This window comes from Taeniopygia guttata, chromosome 1, assembly GCF_048771995.1.
Source record: "Taeniopygia guttata chromosome 1, bTaeGut7.mat, whole genome shotgun sequence".
NCBI classification, from domain to species: domain Eukaryota; kingdom Metazoa; phylum Chordata; class Aves; order Passeriformes; family Estrildidae; genus Taeniopygia; species Taeniopygia guttata.
Window position 1 is genome coordinate 89,416,571 of NC_133024.1, and position 16,899 is coordinate 89,433,469.

Consider the following 16,899-nt stretch of genomic DNA (forward strand, 5'->3'; position numbering starts at 1 on the left):
TTGCCTCACAGTGAGGTAGAAAGCATTTCATTTAACAGGGAGGTTTGTGGCTCAGCTGATACAAGTCCCAGAGTGCTCAGTGGCAGGGCCTTGGAAGAAACCTGAAGTGACATGTAGTGAAGGACTCATTCAAATAGGAATACTTTGGTCCACATAGGCTACATGTAGAATCACAGAATCATAGGACTCTTTAGGTTAGAAAGGTATGTTAGTTCATCAAGTCCAACTGTTAATGTAGCACTGCAAACTCCACCACTAAACCATATCCCCAAGTGCCACATTTATGTGTCTTTCAAACCCCTCCAGGATGGTGCCTCCCTGAGCTGCCTACTCTAGCCATATCGGGCCTGGCACTCCTTTTGGTGAAGAAATTCTCCCTACTATGTGCATGCTCTTTTGCTAAGAAACATGTTATTATTACTTACCATTTACCCCCAGGTGACTTTTTTTGCCTCTTTTGGATGTTAACACCCCATTTGCACCATAGTGGGATGCTTTGTTTAACCACAAATGTAGTCAGTTAGAAATCATTCTAGTTTTGAAAAAAAAAAAAATACAGTCAAGACACTTTAAGAGACTAATTTCTGCTTTAGAAATCACACAGGTGAACAGTACAACAAAAAAGGGCTAAGGAACAGAGCACAGACAAAAGGAGTCAGGCAGCTGAGAGCAGGAACCAATAAAGCCAAAGCCACAGCAGAAAGGTCATTACATTATCTCTTTAGTGCACATATGGTCCTCATGTAAAAAGCTTCTGTCCCATCTGTGAGGTTGCCCTACCAATATGTGTTAATGACATGCTGAGACATCATTTCAACTGCAGAGTTGATTTTCTCCAAACTCTTCATTTGGTCATTACCAGCTCTCCTCCTCTCCACAATAAAACAGCATGGGGTATCACTGAACCAATTCAGGTCTGTAGCAACTGCATTGATGAGTCCTTATAATGTTACATATTTGGAAACTGCAAAATGAGAGAAAACAGAAGTAGTTTTAGGATTTCTTCAATGCACATCCCTCTGCTTTCCTTTAAATTTCAGAAAGATTCTGTCCTTGGAGTCAGCCTAAGTATTAATGTCTATAGAACACCAATGACAACCAAAGTATTCACATTTAATATGTTTTCATCATTTTTTATCAGAATTATAGAAATCAAATATTTGCCAGCAGGAAAATCTGGACCATCTTTCTGTACTTTTTTGAACATGAGTGAATGTCTGCTCCAATGACAGGGACCTTTTCCCAAACTCCACCAAAGATCACGTACAATAGCCATAGGCATCAGTCAAGTGTCACAGCACCCTGGACACCACCCCTAGGGCACCAGGGATGTGCATGAGTTAAGTTCTCTTGAGTCACTCCTGACTTGACCCTCTCTGATGATAGTTCTCCCACTATTTCCCCCCTTTGACTAAACAAAGAGGCATGGGAGACCTTGCTGGTGAAAAAAAGACAAAGCTGGCACGGGATACTTCAGACTTCTGTGTGCCTGCAGCCACTGATCCACCCACCCCACTTAGTTACAGTCCTTTGCTCAGATTTTTTCCACTAATGCAGCAGTAAGTATTGGCTTTGCGTGGCCAGGCTTGGGTAATGGGGGGCTATGGGGAGAGAGAGGGTCTTCTGTGAGAAACTGCCAGAAACTTCACCCTCTTGTGTCTGTGAACATCTGACCACTGCTAACTAGAAGTACATAGCATGGACGCTGTAACTGATAAAACTTCCAGTCTTCTGCAGAGTCAGGATGACATACCTGTGTTAGGTACCTTTTTCTTAATGCAAGCATTTCATTTTCCCCATTGGGTTTAAAGAATTTATTTTTATTTTAACTTTTAAAATGTAGGCGGTTTGGGAGGTATTTAAAAGTTGTTTTTCATCAATATGTTCCAAGTTTTAAGCCTGTGCATGGAGGAAGAATAAGGAATAAAATGAAACGCTGAGTGTACAAAGAGCAGAACAACTGTTTTTAATTTTTTCTCTTGAAGCACTGGAGGAAGCCTCTGGGAATAAATGCCTGCTTTTCCACTGAGTTTCACTTAAACTTTGGGAGTTTGAGGTTTTGGGTTTCAGAAGGTTGTACACTTTGATGAGTCAATATTAGTATAAGCATTTGAGACAGGGAATCAGAACATCTGGTTTTGATACCTGCACAAATCTCTGCTGCAGTCATGGAGTGTCTAGGTACCATGAGGGCTACCCTGCAGCTTCAACAGAACAAGTCTTAACTACAACACCAAGGTTTAGCTAATGAAACACTAAGTACAATCAAACACAGTTTATCCATTTTGTTGGGGGTTAGCACTTGTGGCTTGGGCACACTTTCACGGGGTGTAAGAAAAATCTTGCCTGAGCATTCAGTAAAACAGAGTAAAAAGGTAGAGAGGCAGTGGAAAAAAAAAAAAAAAAAAACCACCCAGCAGACAACTGACATCTAAGAGGCAGATGTGAGCAAATAATGCAACTGAGTTGTCAGGACATCATTGATAAGCAACTCAGCCAGCATGTCTGTGATTGAGGGTGCAGTTTTAGAGTTACCATAAGCCCATACAAACTCACTGTCCCTTCTGCCCAAACAAGTAAGAAAGCAAGCCTACACTTTTGATTGTACAGCTCAGAAGAAATACCTGATCAAGTATGCCAGACAATACAAATTAGTAAGAATTCCTTTGATGTGACTTCCACTAAATTTTAATACTAAAATTTAATACTTTTATAGAATCTTTCTTGGAATAGACAATTGTGAAGTACAGAATTCTTATTTTAAAACACTGAATCCTAAATGGTCTTCAGGGGTGTTTTTACACAATTAATTTACTCATTAATGTAAAACCAAACAGTACCAATAATGTTATATGTGTTCATATTCTAGTAGTTACATTCCATATTTCTCTGATCTAGAGATAAGCAACATACTGATATACCAAGATAGCTACTTAGACACTCTTAGCTATGCTGAATAGAAAATATTACTGAAACTAGTAATTCTTGCAAGAATCTCTCCCCAAATATCAAATTAAATGAAGTTGTAATCTGAGACAAAAATGGCCTTTTCTGACAAACACCTCTAAGTTGTCTGCAGAAGACTACTTTTAGTTTGATTGAATGAAAGCTTGTGAAAATGCACTTTAAAAACATGACTGAGCATTCCATACAACCACTTTTTGCCATAAAAAGATGAAGGTAAGTTTGTATTGCACATATGGCCACAGCTAACATCCTTCTGTAACAACATCCTCTGATGTTTATTGTTTCCCTTTTGTACATTCCCTAGAGCATTCTTCACAAAAAGGATTGAAACCAGTGTCCTTCCACGAGTACACAGAAGAGGTTCCTCTCCAAGGATAGGGATGATAAAAAAGAACTGCCTAAAAGTTCATATAGAAGTGGTTTTTTTAGTCATATATATGATCTATTAATGTAACAGCCTTTAAAAAGTTAGAGAACCTGAAAGTTTAGTACTGTGAGTATTACACCCAAGTGTAATGAAGACATGCTGCAAAGTCAGGAAATTATTTCACTACGCTGACCTTCATTATTAAATATTTGCAATTACAATAAATAATGTTTTCTAACACCTGGGAAGTAAAGAATGACTGTGTAATTCTGTGCTGTCCTGAGTGGGTCACTTTTACTGGCTTTTAAATAACACCACCATTTCTACACTGAACTGCAGCCACAGAACATGCATAGTATAAGTCACACAATGCATTTTAATTATTCACATAGATGTGGTAGGAAGGCAACTCCTTCACTTACCAAACAGCACTAAGAAGTCACCTGAGTGCAGAGCTTTAAGTATCTTTGCCCTTCCTTACAGAAATTCTCTTGAAAGACAACAAAGATAAAAACACAAGCTTCAGTCAAACCAATCTGAACCTCTTTGGTTGGAGATTACACTCGGAGACTTTTTTATTACTAATTTAACACTAACACCTTCATATCCTAAACCCATATTTAGAACAGCTTGTCTAGGTGTAATTCAGCTGGAGAGGAATTCCTTCTTCCTTGTGCTGCCTCCACATAAAATCTACATTCCTTCTAAATTATAAAGTACTTACATGTTTTTAACAAATAATACATAAATCACACAAAGGCCAGCATCCTAAATAATAGTGCATAAATTCTTGTTTTCCTTCATTTACATCTGACACGTTCTTCTGAAAGAGACAGGAAATTCAGACTAACCTTGCTTAGTGATGATTGAGGCTGATGCCTGAGAAGTTGTAGCTTTCAAAGCAGACCTCCCAGGTAATTTTGCATCTCTTGTTGCTAAAGATACTACATTGAACACAAAGGTTTTGCTCTTAACGTGAACAAAAAAAAATTATGGCCAACACCAGATTGGATTTCTTTTTATTGTTAAAACATTAAAGCATAACATTTCACCAATTACAGGAAATTTAGGGGTTGTCTGACATTACAAACATCTGGATCATCAAGAGAAAGTGTTGAGCTATACATACTCTGATGTTAATCTATCAATTTAATGGATATTAGTAAATAATTAAAACATGGCCAAAATACAGAGTCACAAAATAAGTACCTTGACGCTTCTAAATCTGAGAGAAGTCAGAGAACTGAGTGCAATAAATTTCCAGCAAATGTCTCTACACTCAATTACAACCTCAGGGCAGAATTATTCCAGGAATATTGGTAGTTCCTCATATTCTTGCTCATTCACATTCAATTTAGTGAGAATTTTGATTTGAGAACTTGATAAAAACATTTTTAAAAATACAACATTTAACAAATGTGAAAAAAGAAGTTGTCTTCACAGGAAAATACAGATTGCCTGCCACTCGAGTCCTTAATTGCCTATATGTTTTACAAATCTTTACAAAACTAATTTGTATCCATTTTGGTTTCAAAAACATAGTACATCTGAAAAATAAAATATGACTCTACTGATGGGTAATACAAAGACATGAACACGCATTTAAAATTACTTTCAAAAGTAAATCTTTTCAGTAATACAGCTATAAGACAAGTTAAACATAGTACAATAAACCATGCATCTTCTGACTTGTCAGATCAGCTAAACTACTCGGTTAACATACAATAACACTTTTGAACACTTCGTAAATTCAGCTTTTCTAGCACAAGGGGAAAAAAAAACAGATTAAATTTGTTCTTCAAGTGGTTCAAGGCTGTCCAAGTGTTTTTTAGGTGTATCATCACTATGACGGCTTTGGCAATGGGTTAAATGTTTCTTAAAGCCTCGGGGAAAATTTGATTCAAAATTACAACGGGGACACTTCAACAGACTTTGACCATGAGCAGCAACATGATTTTTAAGAAGAGACTCCAAGAGAAAAGCTTTGCCACATATTTTACATTTGTATGGGCTTTGAACATTATGCTTGTTAACTAAATGGTGCAAGACAGCACCTTTTTTCATTGCACGACAGCAACAAATTTTGCAGTAATACTTTCCCTTGCCACGCTTCATGTATTTTGCTATTTCTTCCTCAGAGATGAAAGCCTCTTTCTCTTCAGTAAACTGAAGCACACACTGTGGCTGCGTAGGCGTAGTTGCATCCATTTTGCTCTCTTTGCTGTAATCAGATGACTCCATATCATACTGCTCTTGATCACTGTTGGATTCTTGCTCCTTTATCTCCATTGAGTCCACCACTGGTTTTCCACACTCACTGCTATTTAGTTCAGAATCTGAGTTCTCCTGGTTTTCCTTCTTGGGCTTCTTTTTTGGGCATGAATATAACATGTGTTCAGGTGATTCTTTGGCTAATATTGATTGTTCATCCTGTGTGAATAAATCATCCAGTGGTTTCTGATCATCTAAACTGTGTGAGAGAAAGTCACTCTCACCAGACTCACTAGGTGTTTGAGGCTCAGAGAAAAAGCCCGAAGCAGACTTGTGAGGCTCGGAAAACAGGACGTTCTTCTGGATTTCAGAAGGTACAGTAGTTTCAGCGTGTCTCTGGACATCAGAGGATAGAGCAGCAGCAGGCTTCTGCATCTCAGAAAATACAGCATGCTTTTGAACATCAGGGGAAACAGCAGATTTCTGGCAGTCTGTGAAAACAGCTTGCTTGAGTGTCTCAGGAGAAACAGGAGTAGGTTTCTGGGACTCAGTAAAGAGGCCATGTTTCTGAACTTCAGGAGATGTGGATTTCTGAGACTCTAGAAAGGAAGAAGTCTCCTGAACTTCAGACGAAATGGAAGTGAGTTTTTGGGCTTCAGAAAATAGGGCGTGCTTCTGGACTTCAGAAGAAATGAGAGTGGATTTTTGGGCTTCAGAACACAGAGCTTGTTTTGGACCTTCAGTAGAAATAGCAGAAGTAGACATCTGATTCTGGGACTCAGAAAAGACAGCACGTTTCTGGACATCAGTAGAAGCAGTGGGATTAGATTTACGAGTCTCTGGGAACAACACCCTTTTCCGAGGTTCAGGGAAATGAGCCCGTTTCTGTATCTCAGATGAAGCAGCAGAAGTGGATTTCTGAGTTTCAGAAAAATACATAGATTTCCGTGCCTCAGAGAGTTTCCAAGATTCAGGAGATACTGAAACACCAGGCTTACGGACCTCAGGAAAGAAAGAAGGCTTCCAAGAGTCAGAGGAAACAGTGTGACTGGACTTTCGAAGCTCAGGAGAAACAGGGGGAGAATGCTTCCACGTGTCAGGGGACAGAACAGGTTTCCAGCCTTCAGGGTAAACAGATGAGATGGGTTTCCAGGGCTCAGAAGAAACAAGAGTAGACTTCTGAGATTCAGAAAAGGACGTAGACTTACAGGAATCAGAAACAAGCCTCCTAGGTTCTGGCAACACAACAGAACCAGGCCTTCGGGACTCAGGGGCAGACCTCCGGGATTCTACGGACACCGACATGGCAGGCTTTGAAGCCCAGGGAGAAACTGCAGAAGACTTCTGCACTTCATGAGGTGAAGGCCTCCAGGGCTCAGGGGAAACGGTGGGACCAGGTCTCCACGACTCTGGCGAAACTGCAGAAGCAGGCCTCCGGCTTTCAGGCGAAGAAGCAGAAGCAGGCCTGCGCATTTGAGAGGGATGCCTCCGTGGCTCAGGAGACCCAGCTGGGGCATACCTCCGTGGTTCAGGGGACGCTGCTGGAGGAGGTTTCTTTGGTTCTGGTGACACAGCTGGGGAGTATCTGCGGGGTTCTGGAGACACGGCAGGAGAATGGCGCCGGGGCTCAGGCGATATGGCAGGGGAATGCCGACGGGGCTCTGGAGACGTTGCTGGGGAGTGCCGACGGGGCTCTGGCGACACGGCTGGGGCTGGCTTCTGTGGGTCAGGGGACACAGCAGGAGATGGCTTCTGTGGGTCAGGAGACATGACAGGAGATGGCTTCTGTGGGTCAGGAGACACAGCAGGAGATGGCTTCTGTGGGTCAGGGGACATAGATGAGGCTAACTTCTCTGGATTGGGAGATGTGGCCTGGGCTGACTTTTCTGGATCCGGAGACACAGTCTGGACTGACATCTCTGGCTCTGGGGAAGTCACCTGAGCAGACTTCTGGGGCTCTGGAGACACCGAAGGTTTCTGAAGCTTGGGGGAAACAACAGGTTCGGATTTGGGGAGGTCAGGAGAAAGGGCAGGTTTGCGTAACTCAGGGGAAAGGGTAGGTTTCTGTGGCTCCAACGTGACACTTTCCTTGGATGAATCTGAATCTCCTTCTACCTGTTGCTCTTTCTGCTCTTCGTTCCACTTCTCAGGTGCTGCATGCTGTGCTTTGATGTGATAATATACATTGCAATACATCTTGCTGGTAAAGAAACATTTATGGCAGTGAAACAGTTTTGCACTTTTTTGATAAAAGATAAGTTTACCCAAACCAGCAGCATCCATTTCATCACAATACTCTGGGTGAACGGTACCCATATGAATTTGTATGTTTTCATAGTCAGTTCCCCTGAAGCTGCAGTAGTCACATTCCAACCGCTCTGTGGTTTTACGTAGGATCTGCAACATGTCCATTTTTTCTACAGGCAGTAACAGTTTCTACAGCACTGCACCTTTTAAAGAGGATTTTTCAGGTCCTGCAATAAAGGAAAAAGATCAATATAGTTATCCGTCCATGTTAATTTCAACCCTGTCATTCCTAAATAACCACATGGGCTTTTCCCTGCTCATCCCCCCTCCCTTTTTAGAAAGCATAAATTTTGCACAGATACTGACTACTTCACAGAGAAATCCAAACACAGGTGTCACCAACTCCTGAAAGTAACTTTTGCCTCAGTAAAATTTGAAAAAACAAAGTTTTTACCAATAGGCCTTCCTATCTATGTAAAAAAACTGGAAACAAATAATAAATAAAGAACCCAGGTGATGAAAAGCAAAGTTTGAATTTCATTTGATAAATGTGACTTGTTTTCTCCGTTGTCGTCTCCTCCCATATTTGATGTGCTTTTATTTGCACTGTATTCTTTACATTACATGTGAAAACTGAAAACAAAAAGTACTTTGGAAAGTACTTGAAACACTGCCACTGAGATGAGGCCGTTTAAAAAATGCATCTCCATCATTAAATTTCAAAACAAATCAGCAGTTTTTAACAAAGGCCAAAAAAAAATTCAAGAAAATAGCAGCCTAAAGCCTAGGCTGTTTTCATCGGTCGAATACTGACTTCCTTTCACTAATTATACAAAAAAAGATAATGCTGATCATAAAAACTTAATCTATTATGAAAACAACTTTTCCTGTTCCATTATTTCATCTGTTACCACAATAAAACCAAAAATACTATTCAAGAAAAACAGCAGGGCTTTTTTTCCCAGCTGGTAGTTAACAGTCTGCTGTATCTAAACATTGTTTTCTTCACCCCAAAGACAGAAATTTCTCAAAATTAATGTTTTTGCAAGACTTAAAAAAGCCCAATATAACAACAACAACATCAAAAAACAAACAAAAAAAGAACACCTCAAAAACCAACTAAAAATGCCCCCAAATATAAATAGCTTTTAATGATTTGGCTAGACTCCCCTATTTCCATAAGAATTTAACCAGATTAGCTACTACAATAATCAGAAAACCAAGTCTAGCCACATTCTGTAAGTTATATTGACATAAAAGTGGAAGGTAAAAAGGACATTCAAGTAAAACGCACACACTTTTTTCTTGTAGGTTGAAATTAAACAGTTGTTACATTATTAATCATGCTAAGCTATCAACCTAATTTTGGAAGGACTTGTACAACACACTGCTTCAAAACACTCAAAATTGTTGTTCAATTTTAACATTAATTTACCTGTCTAAATATATATTAGACTAACAAGTCTAAAAATATGCATTCAAAGCAAGTTTTCTTAATTTATTCCTAAAGTACTTTCCCCCTGGTTTCTCATGGAAATGAGGCTTACACAAACACATTGCCCTACAGTATGCCAATCAAACCGGACAAAGCAATCCAGCCTCACTTTGCATTTCTACACCTTTCATGAAAATCAGGAACTAGAGAATGCAAGCAATGTCTCCATTGAGGCAGAATATGTCACAGCGACTTCTCTTTAGCCTCTCTACAAATAGTCTTGAAACATTCAGAGCAAGCAGTATCTGATTCAGCTTGTAATTAAGGAAAAGGGGAAGGAATTCAAAATACTACAGCAGTGAGTTGCTTTGGGCTTGGGGTAGAGACAGAATGAAAGCAAATTAGCAGTGCTGCTAAAGGATGAGATGCATACAGCAAAAAAACAGGAAAGAAAGATTGGCTGAGGAGCAGGAGGGCACAAATCCTTAAGAAATAGATGTTCACTAGCTCAGCTGCTTACAGAGCAACTCCTTTGTGTGCACTGTGCATACACACTTCACATTAAGTCACAGGAACAGGCAGATTTCCAACTGGGAAGCATGGTGGAACCACATATGGAGCTTTAAGAAGGATCCTGCTTTACAACCATGAGGCAAATGAACAGCATCCGACTACAGCCTAGCTACAAATGAGAAGTAATTACTCTGCTCTACAAACACTGACGTGGAAGGGCCTTTGGGATATAAATTGCAGTTTCCCAGCATTGCTGGCAGCCATACAAAAGACACCCCAAATTGTAGCCCACACCACATTCAATGTTGACCCAAAACACTTCCCAACATCTTATAACAAATTTTTTATGTCTGTAAATGATGAAAATAAAACAGAAAGATGACAGCAGTGTTCAGTGGGCTGTATCTCTGCAACAGAAAATAACTTGGCAATTGTAAAAACCCACAGTGCATCATGTCTTAGTACTACAAAAGACCTTCAAATCTTTATGAACTACAGTTTATATTTAGTCTGCAGGACTCAGAACAATGGGAGGAAAGGAAAATTTAAATTTGAAAGCAAAAATTCCTGAATTGCTGATATGAGCGAAATAAAAAGGTTTTGCTTTTTTTTTTAAACAAATCACAGCAAAACATAATTAGGACAATGAAGACATACTGCAGCAATCATGTTTTTAGACTTGAAAGGGAATTTGTCAATTCCACAATTGGCTGTAATCCTGAATTACCCAATTTCTTTTTATTAGAAAACCAAAAAAGGGGTTTTCTAATTTGAATTTATCACAGTTTATAACAAAGTTTACCAGACAATCTTTTCTACTCTCTTCATAATTTCCCAGCTCTTCACATGTCACCTGTTGTCCTTGCTGCAGTTGTTATTCACTGAAATACACTTCACCCCACCTCCCACCCTCTTCCTTTCTTCCAACCAGGAATCCTCTTCTTTTATTCAGTTCTACTTTACTTTATGATGAAAATTCCCACTTTCTTTCCAAATACAACAGTTAGAAAAAGTCAGTGGCTCCCAAATTCCACAAATTGTCCACATTGCTGCTAAGCTTTTTTGACCATGCATGAGATTATTTTGGAACCAAAGAAATTACAGGCACAGTCCAAACATCCAAAAGTCTTGACAGTCAAGCCTTTTGCATAAGAAATAACATTAAAGAGCTGAAGGCACTTTGTCTCACATTGCCATCACTCACCATTTTTAGTTTTGTAACTCAACCCAGTGTATCTGGCAGTCACTGAAGTAACTGCCTCTTCTGCTGAAATCTCTGTTTAATTGAGGCATCCTACTGAGCAAGACAACTCTTCATTATTGCAGCACCTTAGGCCGCAAGTCATGGAATAGTAAATCTAGTTTTAGAATAGTTACTGAGATCAGTAACAAACTTAAACAGCGCTGAGCCCCTACTAACTCATGTTGTCAATTTAAATTTGTTGAAACACTTCTGCAAGAATAAACTCTGAGATGTTGCTGGTCCGCTTAGCACAGATCTAAATAGCGAGTTTGAAAGATTTTCCTGTCAATCCTTCCAGAGCCTTCTCAATTTTGAGCTCCAGTGCCACTGTCTCTACATGGTTTTGGTTGCAGTCCTCCTGTGTACTCAGGTTTATCACACAGATGATTCTGCTTCATACTGCTCTTTGCCATCAGCTCCTGCATCAGAACTTGTTCTGCACTGGATCCTGGCTTGCCTAGCTGGGTGAAAGTGTGAGGAACAACATTTCGTCGTTTTCTAACAAGTCCCACACCAGCAGAACCAGCCCGCCTAGAAACCATATGCTCAGTAACTGGGTCCCCATGGCCCTGGTCCTGCATGAACTGTGATGTAATCTGCACTCAGCAGCATCTTTTTGGCAACACTGAGAGAGACAGACCATGCTCCTTCTGTGTAAATGCATTATTACAGACATTAAAGAGAACTAGGTCTGTGCTGCTGCAAATCAAACTCATAAAAAGGTTTTATTAAATAAATAGTGTGATTTTGTCAGGGTGCTCCATGTGCACTGCAGAGACCTAGACCAAGTACTAAATCACAATATCATCCAAGTCCTCTTAAGCTCTTTGAGTAAAAGTATGAATTTCAGGACAAAGATCAAATTGTCATGAGAGACAATGGAGAGCAACAGCTTCTCCATTAAACAAATCAGAAGACAGATGGTTACTGGAGTATCTCTCAAGACTTCTTGAATACTCCTAGGAGGACAAAGAAGCTGCCACCTCTGCAAGTACACATAACTGCTGTGCAAGCCTCGGGCCACTTTGTTTAGTTGAACACTCTGCCAGGCCATAACTGTTTTGTAAAAAGGACACCTGAGCATTCCCCTATTCAAACTCTCAGGTAACAGCATGTGCAGTGCAGCAGTGGCTATAACTGAGGCTGTGCTGCATGCTACTGTAATACTACAAAGCACAACACATTCCTTAATTGCTCTTTCTGCATTCCCTATTACTTTTCTCACTTTCCATGGATGCAACACTGAGAAAACAAATACACATGCAGCCAAACAGAACACACTACAACCGAAGCAGAAGCCTGAAGCCCAGCATTTATGCCTGTCCGGCATCCAGATCCTGCCTTCAAGACAAAATACTCTGATTCAACTAAGATTCTGTGGCTTGCAGTACTAAATTTTAACTTAAGGCAGCCAAGACTCATTCAGAGTCTTCCTAAGACAAGACATTTCCCACTGAAATCTACCTGAACAGGTAAGTGCTTCTGGCTAAAAGCTCACTATATATCCTCAGATAGCAAGCACAGTAACAGCATCAGTACCAACTCAGCTCTTAGCTGGCTTGAAGTGACACAGATCAATGTCCATCACTCAATTCAAAGCTGCCTGAAGAGACACAAATCTCAGCAGTGGACCACCGGTCCCTAATGCTGCTCCATCAGCCACCTCTCTCAACCCCTCTTCTTTCAGGCATGTTTAGAACCTACATCCAGAGGTTCCACCAACTCTCTCCTCTCTCCACTGAGATGCTGAAGATCCTTACACCAGCTCCTGTCCGCTACACTGCAGTTCTAGCCATAATCTCTCCTCCACCAGAGGAAAAACAGAAAAACAGTATGGGGAAAGGACTGGCAATGAGGGCATGTAATCTACCTGAGAAAAGAACAACCATCAACTGCTTTTCTTGATTTGTTCTTAGCAGCCAAGAGGTTAAAGTCATGATTTGGCAGAAAGAAGAAGTATCCAGGAAGCCAGAGACAGTGAGAAAACCACAAATTCAACCAAAAGTTGGTTATGAGTATCGCAAGGCAGCCACAGAGTGGAGTCAAACACCGTCAGAAGTTTCTGCTGAGCTAATGTTAAGCTGAGCAATAGGAGTGTCCCAAGCTAATGCACAGAGAGGAGAGACCTTCTGACATCTTCCCAGCCAACACATCCAGCCATGTCAGTGATGGTCCCTGGATTCTGCACCCCATCTTCCACAAGGATCCCACTTATGAATAAGCCATACTTCCTACAGCCTCTCAAAAACGTCCCAGTGGAAGAGAAGCAGAAAAACGCAGAGGAGATACCTACATATAAGAAGGAATCCATGCAAGTGCTGGCACAACATGACTCTGGCAGCAAACAAGGATGTCTATACATTTTAACTCCATTCCAGTTTCATAGCTACAAATCTTCCAATCATTCCTGGTAATTTTTAATAAACACATTCTACACTTAGAATTGCAACAGTTAATATATACTGGTTTTTTATATACTGCATTTTTCCTCTACTGAAGATAAGCTGTGACTGTCCAAGGGAAGCAACAAAGGGCTCAAAGCTAAAGATCTAGACTCTCTGTGAGCACAGAGAATTAGATTGCTTTCAACATTACATGAAGAAATTCAGAGCACAGCAACAAGTAGTCTGCCACATCATTGTGTCTTGGTTCTCAGTGGCAGAAGAATCTATAACTCTTTCTTCTCAATGAACAATCAAGCCTGGTGAAACACAAGCAGAGAGAGAACATGCAACATACTTTACTGACACCAACACAGCTGGGAAAATGATCCAGAAGAAAGCCCTGTGATTTTCTGCAATGTGCTACAAGCACACATAAGATTCCCTATACCAGTCACTGCGCAGGAAGGATCACTGTTGATTTTCATCAGCCTTGGAAGTTTCTTGCAGACTAACAGCTCATTCACAATCTCTGTCAGTGAGGAGGGTCAACAGCAAATTTGTTCCCAGCAAAAGAAAGCTGAGGTAAGTGAGATACAGCATCACCATTGCCTCTGCTAGCAGGAACAGATCCAGACTTTTGCTGGGTTTAAGCAAAAGGAAAAATTACATGTTCTTGCAGTGCCAAAAAGTAAATGGCAGTTTGGTGGCAGCATGATGCTTTTCTTGAAGCTACATCCCTGTGTTGTGACTGACAAAGAGAAGATTAGCTCCCAGAGGAAGCTGCACACAAACACCCCACAGTGGGGCAGAGCAGGCAGTTCACAACGCACTAGGCAGGTAAGGGCATCCCTTCCAAGGCACCATGAACAAGACAGGCAGCCCTGTGCTCTTGCTAGTCCAGAAGCATCCACAGTATCTGACTACAACCTTACGCCTGAACTCCCAGCTATCAGCCAATCTACTCAGGCTAAGCTCCACCAGCAACAATTGCTGAACAAGGTCTTTAAAATTACACAGCTACACAAGGCACAAACACTCTGACCCAACCAGCCACTGAAACAGGTATGGGTACACTAAGGCAAGGTATGCTAAGAACATGAGAGGCATGAGTTCCAGGAAGGAAATGCTGCATTATGAAGTTCCATTTTCCAGGAAAGGTTCAAGTCAGGAGAGATCTACAAAGTGACAATACTTGATACACATACAGATGACTTAAGAAAAACAAAGCACCCAGAACTGCAACACTTTTGCAATACTTCGATCTTTGTGAAGAGAATGACAAGTCTACACAACATTAGCTCTTGATAGAAGATCTAACATCAGTCAAAATTGCAGAGTAAAATCAATGCACCTTCGACAGATTCGAGACAGAAGAAATTAATTCCATGTACTGCTTCTACAGCTTTCTAACTCCAAATTCACAATTCCACTTCCAGTTGGCTTCCAAAAATGGCCCCAAAAACCTTACTGTCGCAGTGCTGTACCTGAGCTAATGAAGTGCCGCTAGACCCACTAGAGCATAACAATCTAGTCAAGATCTGAATTAGGGTCATGAAACTTGGTAACATGCTAAGAATTCCATTAACACTACCCTGAAAGAATATGGTGTTCAAGGGAAGATTACAGAAGAGAAACGTGAAATCCAAAGTTTCTATATTCTTCACTTGCAAAAAATTCATAGAATCATTTAGGTTGGAAAAGACCTCTGAGATCATTGAGCTCCAACCTATGACTGAACACCACCTTGTCAAGTAGACCATGGCACTCAGTGCCACGTTCAGTCTTTCCCTAAACAGCTTCAGGGACAGTGACTTCAACACCACTCTGGACAGTCCATGCCAATGTCCAATCACTTTGACAGTGAAGAAATTCTTCCTAATGTCCAGTCTAAACCTCCGTTGGTGCAATTTAAGCTTATGTCCTCTCGTCCTGTCACTTGTTGCCTGGGAGGAGAGGCCGACCCTCACCTGGCTACACCCTCGTTTCTCGCGGTTGTAGAGCGATAAGGTCCCCCCTGAGCCTCCTGCTCTCCAGGCTGGACAAGCCCAGCTCCCTCAGCCGCTCCTCACAGGACATGTCTCCAGCACTGCCGTGAGCCTTGCCTCTGCACCTGCTTCTCTGCTCCCACGTGCGACGCAGCCGCTCCCGGCAGCTATTTCTGTCACCGGGGAAGGGCCCGGTCCCGGCGGGGACACGTCCCGTGCCGAACTCGCTATCCCAGCAGAGCGGACCGGCGGCGTGCTCCTCCTGCTCCTCGCTCCGCCGGCATCACTCTAACTTTCCTGCGGGAAGGGGGTGCCTGAGGGCTCGGCTTTCCCGGCTCCCCGCTGCCCGGCCCTCCCGGGGCCGCACCGCCGGGGCCGCACCCCCGGGGCCGGGGCCACGCCGCCCGCCCATTCATGCCGCCCCGGCGGGCGCTCCCCCTTGCCGCCTCCGCTCTCCCTCTTCGCTCCCGTGCGCGGCCCTACCGGTTTTGTTCCCCCCGCGCCGGCACCGGCAGCCGCCGCCGCCCCCCGCGCGGCGGGGGCTGGACAAGGGGAAGGCCCAGGCCCGATGCCCAGGGGGAGGGAGGGAAGCGCGCCGGGCCCGGGCGGCGGGAGCGGGGCCGAGCGGGACCGGCGCCGGCACTCACCGTTCGGCACCTCCGGGACGGCGGGCGCGGGCCGGGGGGGCCGGGCCGGGCTCCCCCCGCCAATGGCGGCGGCGGCGGCGGCGGGAGGCGGGGCCGGGTCACGTGCCGCGGCAGCGGCGGCGGGACCGGGGGCGGGGCCGGGCCGCGCTCCGCGCCCGCCGGCAGGGGGCGCTGCGCACGGGGGCCCGGCCGTGTCCGGGAGCCCGAGGGGGTTGGTCCGGTGCGGGGGGAATTCCAGAACCGCACGAACACCGAGTCACAAAGCCACAAAAAGGCTGCGAAAGACCTCCGAGATCCTCGACTTGATCAAACACCACCGTGTCAACACGACCACGGCCCTCGGTGCCGTGTCCAGTTTTCCTTAAACACCTCCAGGGACAGTGATTCCACCACCTTGCTGGGCAGCCCGTTCCAATAACCAGTCACCCTCTGAGTAAAGAAATTCTTCCTAATATCCAGCCCCAAAATCCCTTGATACCGTTTAAGACTGTGTTCTCTCACCCTGTCGCTGGTGGCCCGTGAGAAGAGCCTGACCCCAGCCTGCCGCAGCTCCTTCCAGGTGGTTGTAGCGGCGGCAAGGTCTCCCCGAGCCTCCTCTTCCCCAGGCTGAACAGCCCCAGCTCCCTCAGCCGCTCCCTGCAGGATGCCTCTATCGCCCTTCCCTGCATCTGCCCGTTAGCATCCTTCCCGAAATGTATGCAGGATTCTAGGTGTCGGCTCTCCAAGTGCCAAATCGGCCACACCTCAGGTACTGTGTGTCCAGTTCTGGATCCCTCAATTCAGAAATTGCTTTTTGTCTTTTGGGTTTAGCTGTGTTTTTTGTCCAGGAATGAAAGAATGAGCCACAGAATCACAGAACCAATTAAGTTGGACCTCTGAAATCAACTCCAACCTGTGAGT

The 16,899-nt window shown here is 43.2% G+C and overlaps 1 protein-coding gene across 4 annotated transcripts; it reads right to left on the bottom strand.

Annotated features, from left to right (window-relative positions):
• Positions 1–568: 568 nt before the first annotated feature.
• On the bottom strand, positions 569–16,111 carry CHAMP1 (chromosome alignment maintaining phosphoprotein 1). Of its 4 annotated transcripts, none has more exons than XR_012057330.1 (2): positions 16,000–16,105; positions 569–964 (listed from the first exon to the last, which is right to left on the bottom strand). XR_012057330.1 is itself a non-coding variant. In XM_030279384.4 (2 exons), the coding sequence occupies exon 2, from the start codon at positions 7,955–7,957 to the stop codon at positions 5,120–5,122; it is 2,838 nt and encodes a 945-aa protein (XP_030135244.4). In that variant the 5' UTR covers positions 7,958–8,019; positions 16,000–16,111; the 3' UTR covers positions 4,337–5,119. The 4 variants fall into 4 exon arrangements, 3 of the variants coding, with proteins under 3 accessions (XP_030135244.4, XP_072789329.1, XP_072789330.1); XM_030279384.4 differs by lacking the exon at positions 569–964 and adding an exon at positions 4,337–8,019 and having other exon boundaries at positions 16,000–16,111; XM_072933228.1 differs by lacking the exons at positions 569–964; positions 16,000–16,105 and adding exons at positions 4,337–8,019; positions 15,478–15,848.
• Between the last annotated feature and the right edge of the window lie 788 nt (positions 16,112–16,899).